Source organism: Phycomyces blakesleeanus (genome assembly GCF_001638985.1).
Source record: "Phycomyces blakesleeanus NRRL 1555(-) unplaced genomic scaffold PHYBLscaffold_13, whole genome shotgun sequence".
Lineage (NCBI taxonomy): Eukaryota > Fungi > Mucoromycota > Mucoromycetes > Mucorales > Phycomycetaceae > Phycomyces > Phycomyces blakesleeanus.
Window position 1 is genome coordinate 1,202,616 of NW_017265146.1, and position 26,766 is coordinate 1,229,381.

The following is a 26,766-nucleotide window of genomic DNA, read 5'->3' on the forward strand; positions in this document are numbered from 1 at the left end:
AACAAAAAAAAATATGCTCCGTAGAGCGTTCCATCTCAGAAGTTTAGTGTCATCCTTGTGCAGGGGCCATGCTAATCTTCTCTGTATCGTTCCAATTTTAATATGTGACAGAGGTGCAAGCACTTGTCGACTAAAATAAATGTCCCAAAACACTAGATATATGCATTTATTTGCCGCTTTACAAAAGTTGTGGGTTTTTAATATTTTTCAGAAATTTTTTATATTATAAACATTATATACAGAAAAGTAAATAGCTAGGCTTGGTAAAATAATTGTATGCTTAATATCCTTATTTTACCCTTACTACATCCACTCTACACAAAATACCTTTTAATTTCTTTATCTTTTAATATTAAATAAACTGTATATCAACCTCTTTATAATGTATCCTTCAATAAAGAAAGCTTACTATAAGGTTTGGTCAAAAGAACGATATGCTTCTGGAAAAGGAAAATTGTTTTTTTTTGATGAAGGTTATTATAATTTTTTTTGACTAAGAGACAGATCTTTGAGACATATGGCAAAAGTACAACCAATTGAAACTTATTTATAAAGAGAAATTACATCAAATAAACGATATAGATATGTATATGTGAGGGCTATTTTTCATAGTATTGGAAATAGGGTATCATTTACCAGGTTCTTAATTTGGCCAATATGGTAACACAAGACTCTTTTAATTAATGTAATCTTATACGAGAATACATCAGTACACGTTCTTAAAGCTTACATATAAAAAGATATTCTTGGATACTGTTATTGTCAAAGAAGTATTGGGTTGGTTGCTGCATTGATCAAATCCCGTATTAATTCATTTTTTTATAAAAATTAACTAAATTTAGATAAGAATCTTACACAGGAAATCTCCTTCTCTATTCAATACTATGTGGGAAAAGGATTAATTCAGAGGGTGGTCTTGAAAATATCATAAATCTTTCTCAGAATTGCCTAAATGATCTTTTCTTCCAAGGGACTTTAGTATAATAAAACAGCTTTTAAGTGCAATATAGAAAAAGCACAAAATTTATTATTCTTATTATCTTTTGCAAATATTAATCATAATATCTTTAAAAGCAAATGTAGAAAAAAAGATAAAAAAATATAAATATGATACTAAAGACATATGAGAAAAATTTTATTATTCAAAGATTTTTATAAAGGAAATATAAGTTAAATTAAATATAATATAATATAAGATGGTCAAGTTCATGCTACTTCAGTCCAGTCCAGTCGGCTTCAGTCAAGTCCAGTCGGTTTTTTTTCTTGGTCCATTTGATTTTTCTTTTGATCTTTTTTTTTGTCCGTTTTTTTTTTTTGCTTTTTTTTGCTTTTTTTTTTGAGAGAGAGGAGGGCTTAGTATATGCCTGTGTGATTTTTGGACAGGACTTAGTATAGACCTCAGGGTCGGATTTCTTTTGATCCTTTTGGAGCGGAGGACTTAATGTGCCTGATCATTTCTGATAGGTTTTGGTCTACGCCTCGGGTTTTGGATTTGATCCTTTTGGAGTGGAGGACTTAGTGTATGCCTCAAGTTCGGATTTCTTTTGATCCTTTTGGAAAGGAGGACTTAGTATATGCCCGTTTTTTTTACAGGACTTAGTATAGGCCTCGGATTTGGTTTTTTGTTTTTTGTTTTTCTTTTGGAACTTGCTTTTGGAATTTTGCATTGGACCCCTTCTTGGAAATCGACTTGGCCTTGAGACTTGGAGGTACAGCCCAGATTTTGGACTTTGATAGAAATTCGCCTCTACTTTTGTATGTATCTATGTATGTATACAAGTGTGTATATGTATGTTTGTATGTCTATGACTATGACTATGACTATGTGTATGTGTGTGTGTGTGTATATATAAGAAAGAAATAGAAAAATAGAAATTGTGTGTGTTTGTGTGTGTGTGTATTTGTCTACTTCTCTAATTGTGTACTTCTCTATATGTTTGTATATGTTTGTGTGCTAGGACTAGTACTAGAACAGTACTTTGACAGTTTTTGGACATTTGGACTTTGACTTGGGCTTGGACAAGACTTGGAATTGGACTTGGACATATAAGCAAACCGTGGCTTGACCATTTCAGGGATTCTGCTAGACTATGAGTTTCTACTTGAGATAGAGAGATAATTGTGAATATAATCTTTTTTCTTTTTTTTTGTATTCTTTTTTTTGTATCTTTTTTTGTATTCTTTTTTGTATTCTTCTTGCTTGACTTGGTTCTTACTGCTGTCATTGTTGCATAGGATTCAGGCTTCGGAATTTGCCTTATTATTTGAGTTGCTAAGGCCAAATATGGCTTAAAAAGATAAAGAAAATAATGAGTGAGAAAACAAGAGATATATTTACATATGAGGCAGGTTTGAATGACCAAAATAACATACCTTAATTGATAGAATTTGTTTTTTAAGTAAAGGAACTTGTCTTGGAATAGGTAACATCATCTGAAGAGACGGGCTCAGGACTGCAAAATGTTCTTCGATGACCGGGCGGAATGAACCTTGACCACCAGCAGGAGGTATACGAGACCACCGACAGTAAACAGCCAAGCTTCCAACAGAAACAATGTGCCAAATTGCAGCGATGGGGTCAATCACAAAAGGGTTTGACCACCGAATGGCAGAGGAGCTACCAGATCTTGGCTTACCACACCAAGAACCCTAAATATATACAGGCATACAATGTAATGTACAATATTTTGAGGGGAGAAAAGGTACTACAGGCGTACCGAGCAGCTTTACCTTTTGGTAAAGTTCAACGCTCACAAGCTCTCTATGGTATCCTCTAAAGGGTTGTAGTATTGCGAGCCCTGTCACAGGGCGGCCCTGAGAAGATGAAAAAATATCATATAATTAGTACCGAGACATATTGTGTATAAATAGTACTTATCTTCTGAATAGACGGACTAATGGTTGATATTGTCTCTGACAAAGAAATCCAGAGACAAAAACAGCCCTTGAAAAATTGCCTTATTGCTTGCTTTGTGGTTCACATTGCTTCTGCCTTGAGCTCTGTTGTTTACTACTGACGGCCTCTACTTGTTCCTGCTGGTGTTCTCGGTCCATAATATAAACCCGGACATCCCAAATACCTTTTTGCAGTCCTGAGCCAATAGTCTTGAATGATGATGAGGAATTTATTCTTGTTGTAACCATATCCTAGTCGAGACTCTTGGTGTGCTTTTTGGCCAACCCAGCGAGATGGCGAGACTCTGGGTCAGCCTACTTGATGTTAAGCTTGTTGTGCTTGAAAGTTTAGATGCTTGAATGCTTGATATCCTTTTTTTCATGTTCATGTTCATGTTCATGTTCATGTTCATGTTCATGTTCATGTTCATGTCTATGTTCAACTTTGCTTTGATACTGGATTCAATTTTCCGTAGAATTATATAAATGTATATATATATATATGCATGGCTTTTAAGCACTTGTCTCGACTTGGTTTGGATAGGTTTGTCGAAAGTAATCTTGCTTCTCCTTCACAGCTGAAAGTTTGCAAAATTGCCCTTCGACTCGGGTCTTATTTTCTTGAGTATACGCATTTCCAGTTGCTAACTGTAACCTGCCTTTTTTTTTGGTGACAATTTCTAGCTCACACTGTTTGGTCTGGTTCATTTACCAGACCATATTGATCAGAGCCCTCCTCAAATGAGGGTGGCTAGGACTCTAACCACAGGTTTTGCGTGATGCTTGAAATCATCGGCGAATTCCACGCTATCTCTCCAGTGACAATGTACTGTATAGTCAGGTTATCTTGATTCGACTGACAAAGTCACTGGTACCTAATCGATCAGTCATTGAAGCATATCCTTTTGTGCAGATGAACTTTGGTTTTGCCATCTCAAAATAGCTGCGGATGTCTGGACATGCATGTGTATGCATCATTTGAGTCCGGACACAAGGACTGGTAGCAATCATAATGACTGATATACCATCATGTCTGTGAGGGAAAACCTCGCCAATCTTGCGTAAGAACTAGGTGTTCTTGGCTCGTTTTCCCGAAACCTCTTGGGACTGTCTACCCCCCAACAATAGATTTTACACAATCTACGGTATAGTCAACTCAAAGTCCAAAAGGACCTATTCGAGCTTACCAGTGAATCTTCAGGTATTCACCAGAAAAAAAAGGAGGGGACTGACGATAGCCTTCCAAGGACCCCAAGAAAGAACCCGGCAAGGAAGCAAAACCCATTCGGCCAGACATAACTACATAATGAACACCGTGCCCCACAGTATTCATTCTCCCTGGCTTAAGCACAAAACTCAAGCTACAAAGACCCAGAACCCAGGTACAGAACAGGCTAGCAACCTAGCTAACAACGATCTCCAGAATGATACCAGAATGATACCAGAAATCTAGCCAACCAGACCAGACAATCCAACAGGACCACCGTGGCCCAAAAACGACCCAGAATCAAGGACTCCGGAAGCCCTACTCGTACAGAAACCACCACTCACAGATCTCGGCCTCAGACCTGAGAGGAAGTCAACAAGAGCCCTACGAACAAAATGTTCAAGCCAACCCTACAGCAGTGCAAGTACCACCCTCGAATGTATACAAACGGCAAATACCAGAGGCAAACAGGTTTGAAAACCAGTCTAGTACCACCACAAGTTACACTCATATGTAGACCTCCACAATCTACCTTCTCTTTATACTGTCTATGCCAAGCCAAGACTCATAACCAAGCTAACAGGTGGAGCATGGTGTCGATCCTAGAGGGAAACGATAATCCAGTCCTTTGAATTTGAAAGCAGTAGGAACCGAACGTAAAAGAGGCTACCCTTACAGCTTAACCAAGAGACCCAGCGTGAATCACCACGCAGATAGTCCCAAGGAAAAGTACTGTGAAAGGTCTCGGAATTCCAGTGTCACCATAAAGCTTACCAGAAGCTTCAGGATCGACCTTTGGTTCCGACCGCATCGGCTTGGCTCCAGGGCCAACCGACCGACAAGATGTCCGCTTGGTGAAGCGTACAGGGCAACAAAAATTTGTCCAAGTTTTCGGAATCATCAGCTCCGCAGATTCTTTCACTACACCTCTGACCCAATGGGTCAAGGTGAGCTCGGGCACTGCTAACAAACAATCTTACTCCTTGTTGACAGTTGGATCGCCTTTGAATCGGAGCACATACTTCAATAGGCTCTTTGGATCCTCTTTTCCTCTATTACTCGAAGACTTTGCCGGCTTTGACGCAGGATTGCGAGTTGGGAATGACTGGATTAGAGCTTGTTCAATCTCTTCACTTTCTTGCTGCTGGGTGCAGAAAAAAGATCCGACTCTACTGCCTCAGAACACTTTTCCTCTTTGCTGTTGGATGCAGCAATAGGATCAGACTCCTTGGAAGCTGAACTATTATATGGCAAGGGCACCATTTATTTGACATAGGCTTTAGTACCGCCCATAGTCTTCACTCTCTTGCTGCTGGGGGCAGCAGGAAGATCTGACTCTTCTGCCTTGACATTCTCCTCCTTTTTGCTGCTGGGTGCAACAACAGGAGTAGAAGGCTTGGCAGCCGGGGGAGTTATTTGCCAAGGTGCCTTGAACTCAGCTTTAGCTGCACCACTTCCAGAAGTCTTCACTTTCTTGCTGCTGGGTGCAGCAACAGGAATAGAATAATTGGCAGCTGGAGTAATGGCTTGCCCTTGTGTCTTGAATTCTTTGCTTGGAGCCTTTCCCTTGTTACAGCTGGCTGCTGTAGAAGGTCCAGACGCCTCCCAGATAAAATTCGACAAAAGCCTTGGCCTCTCGGTGCGAAGGCCAGAGAGTGGCTTAGGCAGCTGTGAAGGACGATCACAAGAGGCCGAAGCCAACTTGATTTTCGATCCTTCATTAGAGGCCTTTGGTTCATCAATGGCCTTTTGACTGGCAGGCCGAGGGATCATCGAGTACTCCTCTTTTGGTCTGGAGACCGCCATTGGATACTCTCTGTTACCCTTGACCTCGTCGGCACCTTCCTTGCGTCTAGGGCTGGGTACATTGTACTTCTTCTGAGAGGATGTTCCAGGTAGCACAATCTTTTTTGTGTCTTCATCCATCTTATCGTCTGCAGCCTGCTGCGGGACACAGGCTGGAATCTTGTTCGTATCGCAATCCTTCTTTACAGACTGGGAGAAGTGCTGCAAATCGTCAACCGCCGGATTGCAGGTGTGGGCCACGAGCTCTTCGCCACAATCGGCATCAGGCACCATCACCTCAACAACAACAACATCGTCAATCTCCATAGGATCTTCAACTTCCACGACTTCACACCAAGCCAGGTCGTCGTCAATCTCCATCGGTGTGGGAAGTCCTGTGGAGAGACATTCACCAAAAAATCCATTGGCTGATTGCCAAGACGATAGAGCGAAGGCCTCATGGAGACCCTCCACTGTTCCAGACTTTGGCTTTGGATCCTTTAAGCCAGCATTATTCAAACCCGATGGGGTCTGAACGGACTCTTGTCTTTGAACAAGAGTCTCCTCAGCTGACTTGGTAGCCAAGCCGCACTCTGGTTCAGCGACTTCAGTCAATGAGTCGCGATGAGCTTTGTTGGCAGAGTCGCTGAGCTCCTCTTCCAGCATCGCGTCAAGAAATCTAGCAGAGAGTCTTGGCTTTGCAAAACCCTCTGAGAAAAATTTGTCACAGATGAATCTGAGTCGTGCGCTGACCTCAGCTTCATCGCATTCGTCTACAAACTCACTCGACACACCCTCGTCGAGGTCTGCATGGGTTTCCCCACAGGTACCAGCCACGCCGTTAACTGGGAACACCATTGTAGCGATGCCACGTCCCAACTCGTGCAAAGGAAGGAGGTGAGGGACATATCCCCGAAGCCCTGCTCCAAAGAACACGCTCGACTCTCCTACACAAACAACGCATTCCGCCTCCGAAGAGGAATCATTGACGGACATATGCCCTGGGATACCTCCGTGGCGCTTACTCAACAAGCTACCTGAGGGTTCTCCCGTTGTTTGCGAACCAATAGAACACAAAGAGCCTAGCCAGTTTGACAAGATGCCAAGGATCGTCTGAGGCATCACATTTTTGTGAGCTTCGACTTGATTCTCGCCGTCTAATCTCGCGTCAACAAATGGGGTTGCACCCACACCCATCATAGAGGGTCGTCTTCGTCTTGCAGGTTTGGCCATGCAAAAAGCAGAGGGCAAAGGAGAAGCCTCCCATAACATCACAGGGATGAATAGGAGAGCTGGGGCAAGTAGATAGGCGAGCGCGAAGGCTGCGCAGAGAGCGTTGTAAACTTTGGAATTCATTGAGATAAATGATGTTTAAACAAAGTGCGAAGGAAAGAAAAACAGGGGAGGTGGGAATAACTGAGGTATATATATATGTTTTTTGCTCACTGATGGTAGTCGCGCTGACATCACACTCTAAGCTACCAATATATTTGTTTATACGCCTTTATCAATTTGACACGCAAAGGTATGGATAGGTAAGAATTGTCTCCCCCCAAACAACTACCAGGCAGCCTGTATATTTTCACATGATGATTAATACAGGTACCGCACGTCCTCTGAGGATTACCACACACACAAAAAGAACAACCAACCGGTTCATGTATATTTAACGCTTCTACACTGTGATAAGTTTCTATAGATTCACATCAACACTAAATCCAAGTACCAAGAGGTCTGTACTTTACTATTGTAAAAGGGCTTCATTATATATTTAATACGCTCTTCTTGAATATGTTATTTTATTCTATTTTATTCTAATCCATTTTATTTTATTTTATTTATATTGTGTTGATTAAACTCCCGAAATAAAATAAAATAAAATGAAATGAAAATTTTCTTCTGTTGGAACAAGAAGTGCACAGACCAGCTTAGAGTAACCTGAAAATTACCGTTATTGAAGCTTGTACTCTGTCTTTAGAGTTGTTACTACAACCAATCAAAACCAAGTCTTTCTTTACTCCTTTACTTCTTTACTTCTTTACTTTGATTTATTCTCTTTTGATTTACTTTGCAAGAAAGTTGGTTCTTGTGATGTAATGACTGTTTCTTATTGGCTGTTCTTTCCGTTGCATAACAGTTACACAATTACAGGTTAGTATAAATTAGAACCAATAGAAAGAAAAAACATGTACCAAAGTAGTAAAAAGTCATATTGACTATCGGATGCTTTCCCTCTTCCTTGTTATATTCAATACACATATAAATATTAACAGCTCTTATGAGACCATTTTTTGTCAACAAAATTCCAGACCACTTATAAGACCCCCCAAACTGCAGTACTACAATTTAATATCAGGCCAAGGCAATTTTGTTGTTGTTGGATGGGCTGCTGTGTAAAGCGTACCAGTCAATCGTAACATAGTGATGTTATGAGAGATAGAGGAACTAACCTGCAATAAATTGTACTAACTCTTTATTGGTACCATTTACAGAGTTTTTGATGACTGGCAGTGGACGCTTTCGTAGTCGAATAAGCTGACCCTTGCTACTTTATAGTAAATTCTCGTTGGCAAGTTTGGACCCTCCGTTATTCACGGAAGAGTCTCTTGATTATTGAAGCTAAACACGTTAAGGATTTCGTAATATAAGCTTGGAGCAATAAAATAATATAGCTCAAAAATTTATAAGCCAACAATATTACATTAAATGTATTCCATTACTGGGTATGTATGCAAAGAATAAAGCACAAATACTTCATTCTGATAGCTGATACTTGTAGAAGACAACGAAGGTCTATCTCAACTATTGACATAAAATTTTATTGACATACACACACACACCAATATATATATATATATATATATATATATTAAACTTTCATGGATTTGCCCTTTTTATCAATGTTTAAAGACATATCAGATACAAATTATTGTTTTCTTGAATCTCTTGTATGTCTTTTTAGAGACAGCTGCTATTTTACTAACAGTATATTAATACACATGTCCTAGTTGTATAAAGTTGTTGTGCCGAGATATAAATTATAAAAATTTTAATCGCCAACAACGAAAATGATCATTTTGATCAAATTGGCAAATTCTACACCAAAAATCAGCTATAAATCACTATTCATAAATATATTAGGCTCTATGACTATAAGCAACTTGGTTAGACATATTAAGATCCACCTTATCAACAGTTTTTGGCATCGATTGCTCAAATATTGACTAAAACATCCTACATTCTCATTCTATAAAATCTTGATCCACTCGAAATTGGGCTATTTGCACCAAAAAAGTACATTTTCGATACCCACTTTTACTCACAGGACAACTGAAAAAAGGTTTGGAGAATTTTCTTTTTAGTCTATTAAGTAAAATTGTGTAAAACATAAATACAGGTCTGCCAATGCTTTTCGGAGAAGAAACAAGTGCGAACTCGGGGAGATATAAACTACTCTAAAAATGCCTAAATTTGTTAAGGAAGTATATAAAAAAAAGGCAAATAATCTATCTACACCGTAGGGCTAAATAAATTACTGAGTTGGTATCTTTGTAATACATGTATAAATCACCAGAGTAACATACATATACTAAATTGTCTTGTATAAGACCAAGCATTAGGTCTTCTTAATCTTTAATATTATTCTAGCTACATAAAGAGCTCCCTATAAAAAATTAGAGATGTATACCCTAAAGAAATATTGATATCAAACATGCCCGTGTGATAAAAATAACCCAAATGTTAATATTAACGGGGGTTTCTTTTAGATTGAAACGTTTTGACGTTTTGATCAATATTTGAGCAATCAATATCAAACAATATTTGGATAGTGGGTCTGTATGTGCCTCATCAGATTATATACAAATTTAAAGACCCTTTTCTTAACCGATCTGGATATATAGCTGATTTTCTATATTTAATTTCCCATTTTGATCAAAATGATCCTTTTTATTTAGCAATTTTTTTCTTTCATTTCAGCTGTAAATTCAACGACATTCAAACTATATAGCAGTTGTCTGTTTAAGCCAATTATGTTCTTTCAGTAATTATGTCGTCAAGCGAAGGTAGGTTGATAAGCTAGGATGCGGAGAGTTGGAGAAACTTTTAGTTTTGATTGATTTGGTGTGATGTATAGAATCTATGATAATTAATGGTATACATATGATTATTCAAAGCAACATTACTTATTAGTAATAATCCTTGGGGCTTGAATATACTAAATAATAATAATAATAAAAGCATTACAGCAGATATGACCATCTTTGTGGTATATTATTGTCAAGCTGTATGTATAAAAGTATATAGTCGATATGGTACTTTTTATACTTATCTAAAGCCATTATTCTGCCTTGTATTAGAAAGGGCGTAGATTTGTAGTAGTGTGATAGAAAATTGCTACAAGTACACATTCACTCCATCATATTGAAACTTGGCTGTAATATATCGGGTAACTGGTTTTGGGTATAAGCGTGTTAATGAACCGGGTTATTAATAGGTTTTATTTCCTTTCGTGAACCTGGTTCGCACCACAGTTCATTATTACCATAGTAAAATTCATTGCAGAACAGCCGTTATATAAGCAAACTATTCTTTTTTTTTCTTTGCTTAAAGAATTTAGCAATTTTAGCTTTAAATACATAACCGTTACAAAACGTACCTTGATCAATAATGTCAGACAAAAAATTAATTTTATTGGCTGATTTCATTTAATTTTTTGTTTCAATCGTTTCGATATCTTTAGACCGGCCATCACCTTAGAGTTTAAACAGCACGTGATTGCTTACATCATTCCTGCTTGCATCATTCTTGTTTGCGTCAGTCAACAGATGTTTTGCTGATATAATTGTGAGGTGCTGATTGTAATAGCCCTGCAATAACTTCAAATACACATTTACATTGCATGATGGTATGTATATAAAAGAAAGTCTGTCATTCGTTTAACTAATCAAATTTAACGTTCATGTTCTAATTGTATATAAAAGAAACGCGTTGTGTCATAGCTAAGAGGCATTAAGACTTCTAAGAGGCAATCTAGGCTAATGGACCCACGTCAAGATTCCGTGATATATTGGCAGCTCTTGTCTGTATTTCACGTCAAGATTCCGTGAAGTACAGTTGACCTTGTTATGATGCGACACGATAAATCTTCAAGTCCATCATCTGAAGTAAGTTTTATTTTTGTACAGGCTTTTTTAAAATGTAACGTCTAATGCTAATTGTTTTATCTCTTGGAATCTGATTTTCTCTGTATTATACGCTTAGGTCCCGTAATGTACAGCCGTCATTACTGGGGCGGAAGGTATGGCGAGTATTGTGTCATAGGACAGGGGCGTCACTTCCTCTAATGGCAGTCTAGGCTGGTATGTCTACGTCAAGGTCCCGTAGTATACTAGCAGCTCTTGTCTGTATTGCGCGTCAAGATCCCGTGTAATACAGTTGACCTTTCTATGGCACAATACATTAAATTTCCAAGTCCATCATCTGAAGTAAGTTTTATATTTATACAAGATTTTTTAAATGCACAAAAGTCTAATTTTCATTTTCATTTTCATTTTTTAGAATATGTTGTTAATAAAAGTAACTCTTCTGAGAATAAACTCTTTGTTCCGATAACCACTTATCGCATGTCTTATCATTTTTTGAATAATTAGAATATAACAGCTTATATTTATTTCAAAGGGTTTAAGCCCACCAAATACATTATAAGAATAGTTACTTTATTATTATTAATAAATGAGATGTAAAAGAGAAGAATATGAGACCAAACTAGTGTAGGAAACAAGGAAACATTTAAACAAAAATGAGTGTCAAATTGTGATATACGAATAAATTGAAAAGAAACAATAAGTTCTATGAGTGTTATTTGTTAAATAGAGTCAGTATTGTATTGCTTATATATATTAATATTAAAGCTTCTTGTAATCCGAGTTCCTGTTGTTTAATGGTTGGTTTACATTGTGTAAGTGTGCAGTGTACATGTACCTGGCGTATAACAGTTCCAGAGGTTGTTAACTTACCGGGTCCGTTAGCAATAAGGAATCAGTGTTTGGTTGTGGAATCTGTGCCTCAGTCAATTGTGGTGTATATACTACACTTTGCAGTAAGAGCATTAGTAACTCATAGAGGACTGGGTAAAGGATAATACGAGTACAGAGTCAGATGGGAAGGCTATAAAGAAAAGGACGATACATGGAAAAAGCCTAAGTGATTTAACAGCCCTAAACATATTGCGGATTATTGAGATCGGCCTGGTACAGCACTAATTAACAAGACACAACCACCGCATCAGACACGTACTGTTCTGCAAAGTACATTAAAAAACCCCGCACTACGCAACCCACATCTACACGCCAAAGAAAAAGCTCAAGATGCTAATGCCGCATGCTAGTGTTCAAGAAGCTAACGTAGTTCCCTTAGTTTAAGGTAAATTGATTCTCTCGACACGGTTATTCAGCCTGGGAGGAGGTAATGTGATATAAATAACACAATTTTTTGGTGCATACTCCATAATCAAACACTGGCTTCTTCTTACTAATGAACCTGACAAGTTAACAATCTCCGGAACTGTTACACACCAAGAATACGTACACCACATACTTAAACAGTGTAAACCAACAATTACACAACATGCATTTGGATTACAAGGAAATTTAATAGTAATGTGTGTAAACAATATAATTTTGACTCTCTTTAATAAATCACTCTCACAGTATCTACTTTTCCCATATCGACATATTAACCCTAAATCAATCCCGAATACCTCACCGCCTACCACTCAATTGGACTATTTGCGCAAAAAGTCCATTATCGACACCCATTTTCACTCTGTCAAACTTTATTTATTTGTTTATCCCCTTCTTCATTCAATTATTACTGCCAAAGATGCAATTGTACTAAAAAGGATATCTCTTTGACTCTCTAATTTCAGACTACAATCTTCGTCAAGACAGCCCTACCTCTTACAATCTGCTCTTTTGGCTATATATATCACCTTGACATAACCAGAATCTAGCTTCTTATGTCGCATATCTTGGTTATCATTTTTTCTTAGCTATGCCTTGTGCCTGCAGTACATACCACCAACGTCGATTGTATTTACTGGGATGCTCCACTGACCTCACCGCTCTTATTACGTCGAAACTGTATAATATATTGTGCATGCTCTTCGTTTTCTCCTCAATCATATATTCTATCCAATCTCTTGGACGCAAATGTCTCGCTCATATAATGCTTCCCCTCTATTCGACTAAGCATTCTGCGACTTCATAAGCGCTATGGTGCTATCGGTGTCTTGGATCCATCTCATCAGCAATTCGCATTGCAGTTTTATTACATTCACCCTCTTTTTCATCGCTCCATCGATCATTACTTCTCTATTATACGGTATTTACAATATACCATGAACACACATTGGGTAGAATTTAGTTACGAATTCCCTATTTTCTTTTTTGAAGTACGACCTGCCAGTCTAAAGTTGCCTTCTTCCATATTTGCAACCCTCTTTCGTGTATTCGACATGCTTACGTGTGGTTTTAGATCCTGGTTTCCCAACAACCCCACTTGTCTTACTTTTTCATGTTTTGCTATGTGGTCACGGCTCGTAGAAGGTCTCATGGTACGAAGACGGTGGACCCGGCCCTTATTGTCTGATATGCATTTATATTACTCTCTTTAGCGATCTTTGGGTTCCTGTGAAAACATCTCCTTTCCTTAAAACTGTTACATCCCTATCCTGCGTATTAGAGCTTACTTAAAATGTGGTTGCCTCCTCTCTTGTATTGTGCGTCGCTTTTTTTTTTTACCTGATCCCTTGTACCTATATGGCATCTCTTCGTCTACCAAGTCTCAATACTTTCTGTGCGGGTATTGATCTCTCTCTCTCTCTCTCTCTCTCTGATATTACTTCTATCAGCATTGCCTATCCGGAAATTCCATTTTCTTACAGTTTCCTCTCGGCTTGCTCTTCAATTTTAACCTGTTTTGCCACAATAACACTAGTATATCTTTTGGCGAGCAACTGTACATCATTCATCACACAGCATACGGTATCGTACTCTTCATAGAAAACCCTCTTGTCGTGAGACTATCCATAAATTACCTCTTGTTTATTCCCCAAGCCGTCTACGTTTTATCTGTCACGAACTCCCGAAAATTGCTGTGCACTTTCTTTTTGTGTAGATAATGTTGCATCTCACATTTTTACTGCTCAGACATTGGGGGTGAGTGGCTGCGTAATTGTTGTTTAAGTGCTTAAGAAAAATCTAAGCTAGGTGACAAAAGATATACTACAATAATAATAAAATGACACAGATAAGATAATGAGAGTAAAGGGGAAAAAATAAGCTAGCCATCTAGTTCAAGTTGAAAGATTTTAATTAGCCTAAATGCTATTGCTGTGGGAACGATGAAAGAGAATGGGCCATTATCGAAAACTTTTTTTAATGGTATTTACAATCTGTCAGTACAATGAAGACCACAGCCTGGTATAGAAAGGTTCGGGGTGTTGGCGGTTTAATCGAAAAATAATAATAATATAAGAGTATAACTACTCAGATGACATGTCACAGAGAGTAGGACAATATCCAAAGAGTGTCTGCCATATGACAAGCCACCCTCTCTTATTTTTCTTATTTTATAATTGACACTTTGAGTTACTTGTATAGCTCTCCATCTCTATACATATCTGTCTTTTGCGTTATACCTCTTTATCAAAAAGATAAACATCCGGACCTTATTCATTCATTTACAACCAAATAAAAAAACCCCCGATTTTTTTTTCTACTCTTTTAAGTAGGGTTGTGTAACGCATTAGTACGGCTTGCTTGATACTTGTCTGACTGATATGATTTAAGTATTAAACATGATATTCCTAGATAATATACTAGTAGAATGTATAAAAAAGTACATAATAGATGAAATATCATTGTGTCTACCACTTGAATAATAAGCTGTAAGGGCTTTTATTATATTATGCCCTAGTTATTTAATTTTCTTAATATTTATAATACAATTTACAAACATGCGTACAAATCCACAACTCGCCTAAAATGTGAAATTAATGGTAATATAAGTAATTTTTGGACGATATTCAAAGTGCCGCGGTTTCGCACCGCTGGTATACAGGTTGATTTGTGACTTTCGAATTTAGCAGGAGTTTACAACACTTAAAAATCAAGCCAAATCAAACCAAATCAAATCAAATTAAAAGAATCAAGTAGTACAAAAAGTACTAAGGGGCAACTTGAATTCTAGATGTACATTTTTTTTTGTGATGAGCCTTGAACCTCACTTACTTGTATAGTGAATATCACGGAGAACGCCAAGGCATATTATCACTTTGACCTTTTCATTTCATTTTATTGCTATGAATTTAACTATATATTATCTTGTATTTTCTCTAATACTAATAAACGGCGCATTACCCATAGTAGTTCTCATACAATATTTTAAATAAAAAGAAGAAAAATACGAGACATTATACTATGGCCAATACTCAGGATTATGGTATTAAGCAGAAAGGAGTAGTGTGGTCAACCGTGTTTAGATTTTTACGAATTCATCAAAATAATGACGGACATATCTATCTATTCACACCATACCATACTACTGTCTTGTAAAATCAAAAATAAAAAAAAGAGGGTTAGATAGAACTTGTAATAATAATGCCAATGATATCAATTTGCCTAGAAAAGACAAACTACATGCTCAAGTTATATGTATCTATTAGAGTTTCTTGTGAAACAAAGCTAGTCAATACAGGCCTTTGTTTAAATTACTTGTGTTTTCATTTGTCTTGATTTCAGCATATACAGTGTACTCATACTCATTATTTGCATATATGTCACAAATACAATCCAGGAATACCTTTGATTTTATTTCTGTTCTTTCACAAAGGCAAATGATTTAAACAATGAGGAATTAAATCTGACGGCCCCCCAAAGATGGACCTGCTTAATGTATGGGTGTAGCTTCTGGTACTTGATTGAACCTATTATATGTAGACGAAGGAGTCAGATTGACAATGCATTCAATAGCTGGATTGTCGTATTTGTTCAATTTTGAATTCATCGTTTGTTTTTTATAAACAAAACTATTTCTAGTTTAAACAAAACATAAGCGTTTCTTTTCGTTAACTCTATATGAATAATATCAAGGCTCACCTTTAGTATACTCTTTACCCTGTTTGTATAGTTTTCTTACTAAAGTTGATACCGCACATATAATTTTTGAAAAAACTCCTTGCTTTATCAATCGGTTATTTCTCTTTAAGCAAAATTTTGAAAATTATAATATAAAGAAGTTGCTACTAACACTACTTTGTTTGCTATATTTTCCTGTATATATATATATATATATGTGGTATTGATTGAAAATACTTGGTGTCCGTTTTTCGCACCTGCTCACAAATATTGTTGTCCGGACCTAGTGTTTGTATCGATGTCTCATAATTTATTTTCTGTTAAATCATACGGGCATGGTGTTTCTCTGGAATACTACGTTTGCTTTGATTGCCGCTTTTTTTTTATCGTATATTAAACTCATGTAAAGCGGCAGGTGATTCAGCATCCAGCAATTCAATCTGATCCATAACTGTCAACAGTACTTTATGTAAGTTAAATTAATTTGGTTCAGTAATAAAGTACTGCGTTATTACCATACAATGAAGTTTCCAGTTAGATTCAAGTAGTAAATATATTATAATATTATTACTTTTACGTATAATATGTGTACAAATTGTACACGTTGTAAACGCCGTGTCCCAAAATGGTTGTATCGTTATGCGTCCACATAATAAATGAAATCATCTGAATTACTAGAATCCTCTTAATACTCTCAATCACTATTATACTTTACATAGAATTCTCCTTTACCAGTACAATATCATACATAAAATTTGACTTGAATAACAAAGACTCCAAAGGAAATATCCAATTTCAAAGGCTTCTTTGGTTCATAATAGACCATTATCTCTTCAGGATACTACAGAGATCAAGCATTTAAAATGATGGTACAAGGAAGTAAGTTAAAGAAAAATACGGCTCCATTTGTTTAACTGGAATATCAAAGGAATAGAAAAAATTGAAAAATAAAGAGAATAAACCATCGTTAAACCAAAAGTCTACTCTAAAATACGCACCCACCAACACACCCTTGGGACCCTAAAGTATTTTCTTTTAAAAAAAATCCACTAAAGCCACTCATTCTTCTGTGAATATGTTACTATAAGCAGAGCTGTCGTTACTCATAAAACCTTTACAAAACGTCTAAGAATATCCAATGTCACGATCCCCACGTTCCCATGTAAGAGATCTATTTATCTTGTCTGTCTTGTCCAAGCATATATGATACCTGTTTGATCACATCAGCTGTTCTTGGTTATTCAAGTCCAATTGGCTAACATTATCATTAATATGTTGTTTATTAATGTAATGTTTTATAGAGACACATCATGATAGGATACTACAAAGTATAGTGTGTCCAACTGGGAGTGGAGCATGTCGATAAAGATCTTCTGCTTTTCATTTACAGATTCATCAAGCTTAACGTATTATAGTCCTAGGAATAAAAGTTGTTTACAGCAAAAAATGTATAGTTTTAAAGGCCTGTGTGTCTATACCGACATTAATAAGTCCCAGTCTTTGTAGAATATGTGGGCTGTGACTGTAATTTGACTGCTTGGAGAGGCACAAGTTGACTGAATTCATGTTTAACCATCTTAATGATGTGTATTTATTTTGGATAATGTCAATTTCAATAAGACAGGGGTTTTTGATATGCAATTCGACTAGGCATGAATAGAAAAATAGTGCCTTCGAAACTGGCTCTCTACTCGACAAGTGAATCAAACATACCTATAGATCTCTCAATACTTCTGAGATAAAGTTAAGATACCTGTTGAAATGAATTGTCAAATCTTTATCACGGCGGATAAGGGGAAATTGAGCTCTTTCTACTTTTGTGCCAAAATCCCAAACAGTGTTGTAAAATATAGAGAATCTCAATTCATTAAAAGATCCCACAAATATTATGATCTTTTTAAATGAGAAAGGAATTGGACCAGAATTGATAGTATAGATCTTTGCATTCAAAGATGAGAAGACGAAATCAATTTTTTGGGGTTGTCACAGGTTAAATTCGAAAAAAGTCTATCTTTCTAAAAGTGGTTTGTACTTCCGAAATAAAGACATAACAATGATGCTTATATATTTTCCAATGAAGGTAGAGGGAGTGTCAAAGCATGCTTTGTTAGAAGTACTCCTATATATAATAAAAAACAGTTAGCCGCTAAGTATTGTCATAACTTGATTGGCTAAAATTCTTCCACGCTAAGAATTCAAGACCAAATATTATAGTGAAAGTTGAGCCCTGTTTTTAGAAGGGGGCCGCCAGAAACATGAAATTATCAAGGGACCACTGTATTGTATCTATGTTATCAAAAAGTGGCCTAAGGTTTGTCATAAAAAATAAATAAACGCAAAATGCTTTACCTTTGGGGGAAAAGGTATTGAGTCATGTTGTCCCGTCCCAGGCAGCGATCGTACTAAAATGGGTACAACTTTGTGGTCCAGGAGAATCAAAATGTGGTCTGCTACCAGAAGATGTCGTACTAAAACCAGGAAACGTCGTCTATCTATGGCCTGACTTACCAGTCAGTCCATAAGGTATTCCTATTAATATTGGTTTTTAATATAATTATTTCAAATATACAAGTACCAGTTCTTTAAGGATAATTGTGTTGCCTGGAGTTTTCCGGAATGCATAAAAGCTTACTTAATTTTCTTGAGAAAACTGTGATAAATAGACATTCCGTGTGCATTGGGGTCCCATTTGGCATGGACATCACTATTTAGCTTATAAGGGATTGCTTGCCTTATTTGAAGGAAGCAGACGTTGCTTCCCAGCAGAAATATAGAAATAACGTTAAAAAAACATTCAAGACATACTTTATCAATAATGTTTTTTTTATAGATTGATTAATAAAAACATAGTAATAAATATATCAAATTTTTAGCTAACAATTGATGACTGCAATATTATGGGTTAAAATATTTGATACAATTAATTCTTTGTTTGATCCTTTCTGAGTTGATTATTCTATATCCATTATCTAAGTATGGGTACAAATTTAGGATAAGAAAGAAATTATAATGTGCTATTAACGACAGTAATTATCATACATATACAGGAATTCAGCCGAACCTTAATATGAATTTTATTTACATACTTTGACCTTAGCCCATTGTGTCATAACCAGCTAAATATAAGCTATTACTCTCACAGAAATTATAAAATAGATACAATAAAAACAATAACAATCTTTCATGCATTTACCTCTCTTTCTATTCTAATCACATAATGCTCTCTGTTCTTTCTCTCATTTATATCACAATTTACCAACATACCAACTGAACCACCAATGAACAATAATGAGCAGTCATAATGATAATTCAAAATATTGAAAGTCTAACAATGATTTACAAAGAGCAGATTGTGTTCAAAGATGCTTGGGCTAAATATACTCGCCTTCTGTCAAGAAATATGTATATATTGTCAATAAAAAAAAGGCTCCATTCTTATTTTATCATCAATACCCCCCCCCATTGTATTGATTGATAAAAATGATATATTACCAATTATCTTGAAACCAGCCCACGCCAAAAACTACCTTATCAGTTGATACCATAAAATTTGATTATAAAATATCAAGTATATATATAGTCCTTCTTTCTTCCGAACCCCATAGAGAAACAAAGTGAAAAAATAGTGAACGATGATTCAGCCGCATCTTATAACCGCACTTATATTTGCTTTTACTGCCATATTCAGTTATGTACTCTGGCCCACCAGTCTCGCTCCATACAACCCATCTCCAACCAAGAGAAATCAAATATACGATAAAACCTACAGTAAAGATCCTTCAACACATCGTAGCCAGTTTAAGTTTACACTTTTTAACACTGTCTACACTGAAGTACTTCCTACTATAACACATTTTCCGACTTTACCTGCCACCGGAACTTCGAGTATGCTTATAAAATATTGTGGACTCCCATATTAGTGCGCGACAACAAACCTCACTCTCATTTCTCTCTTATTAGCACAAGAAGATATCATAGAAAAGGTCGAATCAGCTTTAGCCAGGGTTAATGTACCATCCGTATCTTCAATGCCAGCGTACGATCCGAACATAGGGCGTAGGACGTTAACAAAATATGTTACAGTTACAGAGACTGTAAATTTCGAAACGGACATCGACAACAAGAAAATTGGTACTGAAAAAGACCAACAATCTGTTAAAGACGATACATTACAATATGTCAATAGGCGCGACCTCGTAAACATTGAAATTGGGTTTTCGCAAGCGACATTGGCTATAATAGTCAACACACCTCGTTACCAGTGCACCAATCATGGAGAATATAAATTGTGCTGGCCAACTACAGAAGAGCACATTGACCGTACTATGGAACTCTCTTTTTACATAGCTGTCGCATGTTTTATGGCACAATATATTGCCCTCAATATCTTATTATATGTAACAGCGTATATCTTAACTTACTTCCAAAAAAAAATCAAAAGAATATTCGATAGATTCAATCGAGTAGAAAACTCACCCGAGTCAGTGCCAGAGAACTTGGAATCTGTGGATTTATTACCAAAAGAACCATCATCACAAGAAAAATCACCCAGTGTGTCCACACCAAGAGAATTATTGACAAGGAAATCTTTAGCAAGTGAATCGGCATCAGAAAATTTGGAATCGATTATAGCACGACGGAGAGGGCGAGGGTCGACTGCGTCCTCACCAAAAGGCGTGGATACATCACTTTCTAACTCATTAGGCCCATCTAATAGAAGCAACAATAGCTCCAGTATTTCGTCTTTCTGTCAAGACAGTAACAACGTATTAGATCCCGAGACGGCCCCATACACACATACTATATTATCTCGTAATATGGCCAATACTTCAGCACATCTCAGCACAACCATTACACCAGTAAATAGAGTTCATAGTCTATTAAAAAGTACCGCTGCCAATACAGAGTTATTATTACCAGTTACAAGACAACAATCAAATGAAAGAGAAACATACTTAGAATCAAATATCTCGCTGTCTCCTCTAGGAATTACTCTTTCAAACTCTTCACCACCCGACCCAGCCATTTCCCCCGTACACAGTTCATTGGGCTCAGATAAAAACAACTCTGCATCACCAAACCCAATAAACATAGACGGGCAGGCTGCTGCTCGTAATTACGACTTAAATATTCCTGAGCAAGAATCATGTATCGATGGTAGTCTACCCGCAGAATTTTCCAGTACAATGGTGCCTATTGACAGTGATGGTACTTTATCACCTTCCGATGCAGCAACTCTTACGATGGATAATTATGTAGATCCTAGCACAGCTGGTATATCAAGTCCAGTCAATATTAGTCCTGCCATGTCTTTTTCCGGTACAACTATTCCTATTGTGCAGCTTCCAATATATACTCGTTCCAACGACTCATCTACACATACTAGTAACAGTGCTACACTATCTAGTTCAGGTACAACAATTCCTATTGTACAAATTCCAATACAAGCTCGTCCGGGCAACAGATCTGCACAGTACAGTGGTAGTCCTGTCCTGTCCGATTATGGTACAATGATTCCAATTGTACAAATTCCGATAACCAATAGAATAAACGAAAGAGCAGAGGCAGCAAATAATAGTAACATTTTACTCTATACTGATTCGTCTCATCCTATTGTGCAAATGCCAGTATATACAAGTAGGTGTGATTTATCACCGAGGGTCAGTTTTACTAAATATCTACCGTCTTCAGGTACAACAGTTACCGAAAGCAATAATCCAATAGATTCTAGCACATCAATTACTGCAAGTCCAGATAGTAGTGGGATTTCATCATCTGCGTCCGGTACAAGAATTCAAACAGCCGGTAACGACATTGATTCTGCTGAAGCGATAACAGCAAGACATACCAGTGGTAGACCTTCTCCTGCTACTTCCGGAAAAGGAACTCCTGTTATTGCGGGTATAGAATACATCTCTACAACAATTATATCGAGACCAGCTAGTGGTAGACCTTCTTCAACTGCTTCCGATAAAGGGTCTCCTCTGATTACAGACCTAGAAGACTCCAGCACAGAAAACCCCGCGGATTATAATAACATTGATTCTACTGCAGCGATTCGATCAAAATCAGCTAGTGGTAGACCTTCTCCAATTGTATCAGGCACAGGAACTCCCACAAATGATAATAACGTTGATTCTATTCCAGCAATTAAATTATCCCATATAAGTGGTAGACCGTCTCCAGCTTCTTCTAGTAAAAGAACTCCCCCGCCTGCGGATCTAGAGGGAAAATCTACATCAATTACATCAAAACCAGCTAGTGGTAGACCCTCACAATCTGGGTCTGATAAAGGGACTCCTCCTGAGGATCTAAAAGACACGACTCCATTAATTGTATCAGAGCCTGCAAGTGGTGAGCTTTCACCATCTGTATCCGGTAAACGAACTCCTCAAATTGAGAATCTAGAAGGCACGACTCCGTTAATTGTATCAGAGCCTGATAGTGGTGAACTTTTACCATTTGGGTCCGGTAAAGGGACTCCTCCAACTGAAGATATAGAAGACACGGCTCCATTAATTGTATCAGAGCCTGCAAGTGGTGAGCTTTCACCATCTGTATCCGGTAAACGAACTCCTCAAATTGAGAATCTAGAAGGCACGACTCCGTTAATTGTATCAGAGCCTGATAGTGGTGAACTTTTACCATTTGGGTCCGGTAAAGGGACTCCTCCAACTGAAGATATAGAAGACACGGCTCCATTAATTGTATCAGAGCCTGCTAGTGGTGAACTTTTACCATCTGTATCCGGTAAACGAACTCCTCAAATTGAGAATCTAGAAGGCACGACTCCATTAATTGTATCAGAGCCTGCTAGTGGTGAACTTTTACTATCTGTGTCCGGTAAACGAACTCCTCCAATTGAGAATCTAGAAGATACAACTCTGTTAACTCCATTAGAGCATGCTAGTGGTGAACCTTCACCATCTGCATCCGGTACAGGAACTCCCGCTTCTGATTTGTCTTCAGCGGATCCAAACTTAGTTATGTCAGAACTAGATGGTGTTAGTTCCTTCCAATCTGGTTCCTATACAAGAACTCGTTCGCCCAGTACAACCGATCTAACCACGTCTGGCACATCTACACCAACCACTCTGAGTATTCCGGTTATATTCGTTTCTAGAGCAATGATTGATATCGTGGAACTTCCAGAAGACATTCATACTCGTAACACAGCACCCAAGGACGACGATAGTACTGATCAGTCTCCTTTCTCCCACAATGATTCAAATTATTGAACTCCCTGTATCTGGTGCATTTATCATTGACCCAACTGATATTAGTAGGCTTGGATTAGTATATACGTATTAAAGAAATAATTATAATGTTCTCTCTGTACAATAAAAGCAAACAGACTTTACTTGGATTTATAGTAAGAATCTACTACTTGGTATCTATCTTACCATAGGAATATTTATATATAAGAATGATTTAAAATATTTCTTTATCTTATCAAAGGTTCGTTTTGCTATAAAAAGATTCGGACTTCCCTGCTTAAAGCTAATTAAAAAAAAAGTTGCTAGTTATGTTTATTTGTCTTTAAATGAATATAAAAAATTTAGATATAATTCGATCTGTTTAATTTTTTATAAAAGATGAAAAGTATAAAGTCATCAGTTGCTAGCTAATAATTTGATTCATTTACTACTATTTTTTTATTAGTAAATTTAATAAAGAATAATACTGATAAAGCATGTTTTGAATTTTTGTTGTACTTTTGCTGGTAAGCAATATTTGTTGCTTCTAACAAAGGCAAACAATTGCTTTGAAGCCGGACAGGGACGTCCATCCTAGAAGGGTCCTCAATACACATAACATTTCTATTTTCCACAGTTTGCTCAATTTTCTTAATCTGCCCAAGTAGTAGGCTTTTAAGATATGATTATATGATTCAATTAGACTTTTATGTGAAACATGGTTTTCTAATAATAATAGTAACAAATAGTTCGTACATAATACATAATATATATACATTCTCATCAGAGAAATCATCGTTAGATTTCTTGGTTTCTAGTAGTCCCAAATAAAAGTACACGTCAATTTCGTTATGTTATTACTTCTAAAGAATTCAACTAAATAATACAAGCCTTTGTGTTTTTATACAAAAATACGTGTATGTATAGTGGTCCCTCGCTAACTTCAAGGTCAAGGGAGGGGGCTAAGTGCTTTAAAATTTTTGAAGAATGGAATTTGAGGTATTCGGGATTGATTTAGGGTTAATATGTCGATATGGGAAAAGTAGATACTGTGAGAGTGATTTATTAAAGAGAGTCAAAATTATATTGTTTACACACATTACTATTAAATTTCCTTGTAATCCAAATGCATGTTGTGTAATTGTTGGTTTACACTGTTTAAGTATGTGGTGTACGTATTCTTGGTGTGTAACAGTTCCGGAGATTGTTAACTTGTCAGGTTCATTAGTAAGAAGAAGCCAGTGTTTGATTATGGAGTATGCACCAAAAAATTGTGTTATTTATATCACATTACCTCCTCCCAGGCTGAATAACCGTGTCGAGAGAATCAATTTACCTTAAACTAAGGGAACTACGTTAGCTTCTTGAACACTAGCATGCGGCATTAGCATCTTGAGCTTTTTCTTTGGCGTGTAGATGTGGGTTGCGTAGTGCGGGGTTTTTTAATGTACTTTGCAGAACAGTACGTGTCTGATGCGGTGGTTGTGTCTTGTTAATTAGTGCTGTACCAGGCCGATCTCAATAATCCGCAATATGTTTAGGGCTGTTAAATCACTTAGGCTTTTTCCATGTATCGTCCTTTTCTTTATAGCCTTCCCATCTGACTCTGTACTCGTATTATCCTTTACCCAGTCCTCTATGAGTTACTAATGCTCTTACTGCAAAGTGTAGTATATACACCACAATTGACTGAGGCACAGATTCCACAACCAAACACTGATTCCTTATTGCTAACGGACCCGGTAAGTTAACAACCTCTGGAACTGTTATACGCCAGGTACATATACACTGCACACTTACACAATGTAAACCAACCATTAAACAACAGGAACTCGGATTACAAGAAGCTTTAATATTAATATATATAAGCAATACAATACTGACTCTATTTAACAAATAACACTCATAGAACTTATTGTTTCTTTTCAATTTATTCGTATATCACAATTTGACACTCATTTTTGTTTAAATGTTTCCTTGTTTCCTACACTAGTTTGGTCTCATATTCTTCTCTTTTACATCTCATTTATTAATAATAATAAAGTAACTATTCTTATAATGTATTTGGTGGGCTTAAACCCTTTGAAATAAATATAAGCTGTTATATTCTAATTATTCAAAAAATGATAAGACATGCGATAAGTGGTTATCGGAACAAAGAGTTTATTCTCAGAAGAGTTACTTTTATTAACAACATATTCTAAAAAATGAAAATGAAAATGAAAATTAGACTTTTGTGCATTTAAAAAATCTTGTATAAATATAAAACTTACTTCAGATGATGGACTTGGAAATTTAATGTATTGTGCCATAGAAAGGTCAACTGTATTGCACGGAATCTTGACGCGCAATACAGACAAGAGCTGCTAGTATACTACGGGACCTTGACGTAGACATACCAGCCTAGACTGCCATTAGAGGAAGTGACGCCCCTGTCCTATGACACAATACTCGCCATACCTTCCGCCCCAGTAATGACGGCTGTACATTACGGGACCTAAGCGTATAATACAGAGAAAATCAGATTCCAAGAGATAAAACAATTAGCATTAGACGTTACATTTTAAAAAAGCCTGTACAAAAATAAAACTTACTTCAGATGATGGACTTGAAGATTTATCGTGTCGCATCATAACAAGGTCAACTGTACTTCACGGAATCTTGACGTGAAATACAGACAAGAGCTGCCAATATATCACGGAATCTTGACGTGGGTCCATTAGCCTAGATTGCCTCTTAGAAGTCTTAATGCCTCTTAGCTATGACACAACGCGTTTCTTTTATATACAATTAGAACATGAACGTTAAATTTGATTAGTTAAACGAATGACAGACTTTCTTTTATATACATACCATCATGCAATGTAAATGTGTATTTGAAGTTATTGCAGGGCTATTACAATCAGCACCTCACAATTATATCAGCAAAACATCTGTTGACTGACGCAAACAAGAATGATGCAAGCAGGAATGATGTAAGCAATCACGTGCTGTTTAAACTCTAAGGTGATGGCCGGTCTAAAGATATCGAAACGATTGAAACAAAAAATTAAATGAAATCAGCCAATAAAATTAATTTTTTGTCTGACATTATTGATCAAGGTACGTTTTGTAACGGTTATGTATTTAAAGCTAAAATTGCTAAATTCTTTAAGCAAAGAAAAAAAAAGAATAGTTTGCTTATATAACGGCTGTTCTGCAATGAATTTTACTATGGTAATAATGAACTGTGGTGCGAACCAGGTTCACGAAAGGAAATAAAACCTATTAATAACCCGGTTCATTAACACGCTTATACCCAAAACCAGTTACCCGATATATTACAGCCAAGTTTCAATATGATGGAGTGAATGTGTACTTGTAGCAATTTTCTATCACACTACTACAAATCTACGCCCTTTCTAATACAAGGCAGAATAATGGCTTTAGATAAGTATAAAAAGTACCATATCGACTATATACTTTTATACATACAGCTTGACAATAATATACCACAAAGATGGTCATATCTGCTGTAATGCTTTTATTATTATTATTATTTAGT

At 36.7% G+C, this 26,766-nt stretch overlaps 7 protein-coding genes across 7 annotated transcripts; 3 read left to right on the forward strand and 4 right to left on the reverse strand.

Annotated features, from left to right (window-relative positions):
- Positions 1-1,472: 1,472 nt before the first annotated feature.
- PHYBLDRAFT_73340 (hypothetical protein) lies at positions 1,473-4,613 on the reverse strand (the record flags this gene model as incomplete). Its single annotated transcript, XM_018442831.1, has 10 exons — positions 1,473-1,763; positions 1,968-2,139; positions 2,206-2,288; positions 2,374-2,649; positions 2,731-2,814; positions 3,019-3,092; positions 3,215-3,351; positions 4,083-4,297; positions 4,354-4,486; positions 4,531-4,613. 10 exons carry the CDS (start codon positions 4,611-4,613, stop codon positions 1,473-1,475), a joined length of 1,548 nt encoding a protein of 515 aa, XP_018290647.1.
- Positions 4,614-4,781: 168 nt separating this feature from the next.
- Positions 4,782-7,243, reverse strand: PHYBLDRAFT_73341 (hypothetical protein; the record flags this gene model as incomplete). Its single annotated transcript, XM_018442832.1, has 4 exons — positions 4,782-5,031; positions 5,083-5,207; positions 5,237-5,337; positions 5,389-7,243. 4 exons carry the CDS (start codon positions 7,241-7,243, stop codon positions 4,782-4,784), a joined length of 2,331 nt encoding a protein of 776 aa, XP_018290648.1.
- Positions 7,244-10,728: 3,485 nt separating this feature from the next.
- On the reverse strand, positions 10,729-11,629 carry PHYBLDRAFT_159182 (hypothetical protein). Its single transcript, XM_018433935.1, has 4 exons — positions 11,447-11,629; positions 11,150-11,373; positions 10,870-11,052; positions 10,729-10,793 (listed from the first exon to the last, which is right to left on the reverse strand). The coding sequence occupies exons 1-2, from the start codon at positions 11,521-11,523 to the stop codon at positions 11,277-11,279; spliced, it is 174 nt and encodes a 57-aa protein (XP_018290649.1). The 5' UTR covers positions 11,524-11,629; the 3' UTR covers positions 10,729-10,793; positions 10,870-11,052; positions 11,150-11,276.
- A 1,311-nt stretch (positions 11,630-12,940) lies between these two features.
- Positions 12,941-13,601, forward strand: PHYBLDRAFT_146795 (hypothetical protein; the record flags this gene model as incomplete). The annotated part of the gene is made up of 3 exons (XM_018431727.1): positions 12,941-13,029; positions 13,139-13,502; positions 13,563-13,601. The coding sequence occupies 3 exons, from the start codon at positions 12,941-12,943 to the stop codon at positions 13,599-13,601; spliced, it is 492 nt and encodes a 163-aa protein (XP_018290650.1).
- A 4,138-nt stretch (positions 13,602-17,739) lies between these two features.
- Positions 17,740-19,326, reverse strand: PHYBLDRAFT_169734 (hypothetical protein; the record flags this gene model as incomplete). Its single annotated transcript, XM_018436149.1, has 5 exons — positions 17,740-17,964; positions 18,376-18,529; positions 18,659-18,830; positions 19,109-19,142; positions 19,291-19,326. The coding sequence occupies 5 exons, from the start codon at positions 19,324-19,326 to the stop codon at positions 17,740-17,742; spliced, it is 621 nt and encodes a 206-aa protein (XP_018290651.1).
- A 2,994-nt stretch (positions 19,327-22,320) lies between these two features.
- PHYBLDRAFT_69950 (hypothetical protein) lies at positions 22,321-23,264 on the forward strand (the record flags this gene model as incomplete). Its single annotated transcript, XM_018442185.1, has 1 exon — positions 22,321-23,264. A coding segment is annotated over one exon (944 nt), but the record flags the coding sequence as incomplete, so codon positions are not given.
- Positions 23,265-25,239: 1,975 nt separating this feature from the next.
- On the forward strand, positions 25,240-26,140 carry PHYBLDRAFT_159183 (hypothetical protein). The gene is made up of 4 exons (XM_018433936.1): positions 25,240-25,422; positions 25,496-25,719; positions 25,817-25,999; positions 26,076-26,140. Exons 1-2 carry the CDS (start codon positions 25,346-25,348, stop codon positions 25,590-25,592), a joined length of 174 nt encoding a protein of 57 aa, XP_018290653.1. The 5' UTR covers positions 25,240-25,345; the 3' UTR covers positions 25,593-25,719; positions 25,817-25,999; positions 26,076-26,140.
- The last annotated feature ends 626 nt before the right edge of the window (positions 26,141-26,766 follow it).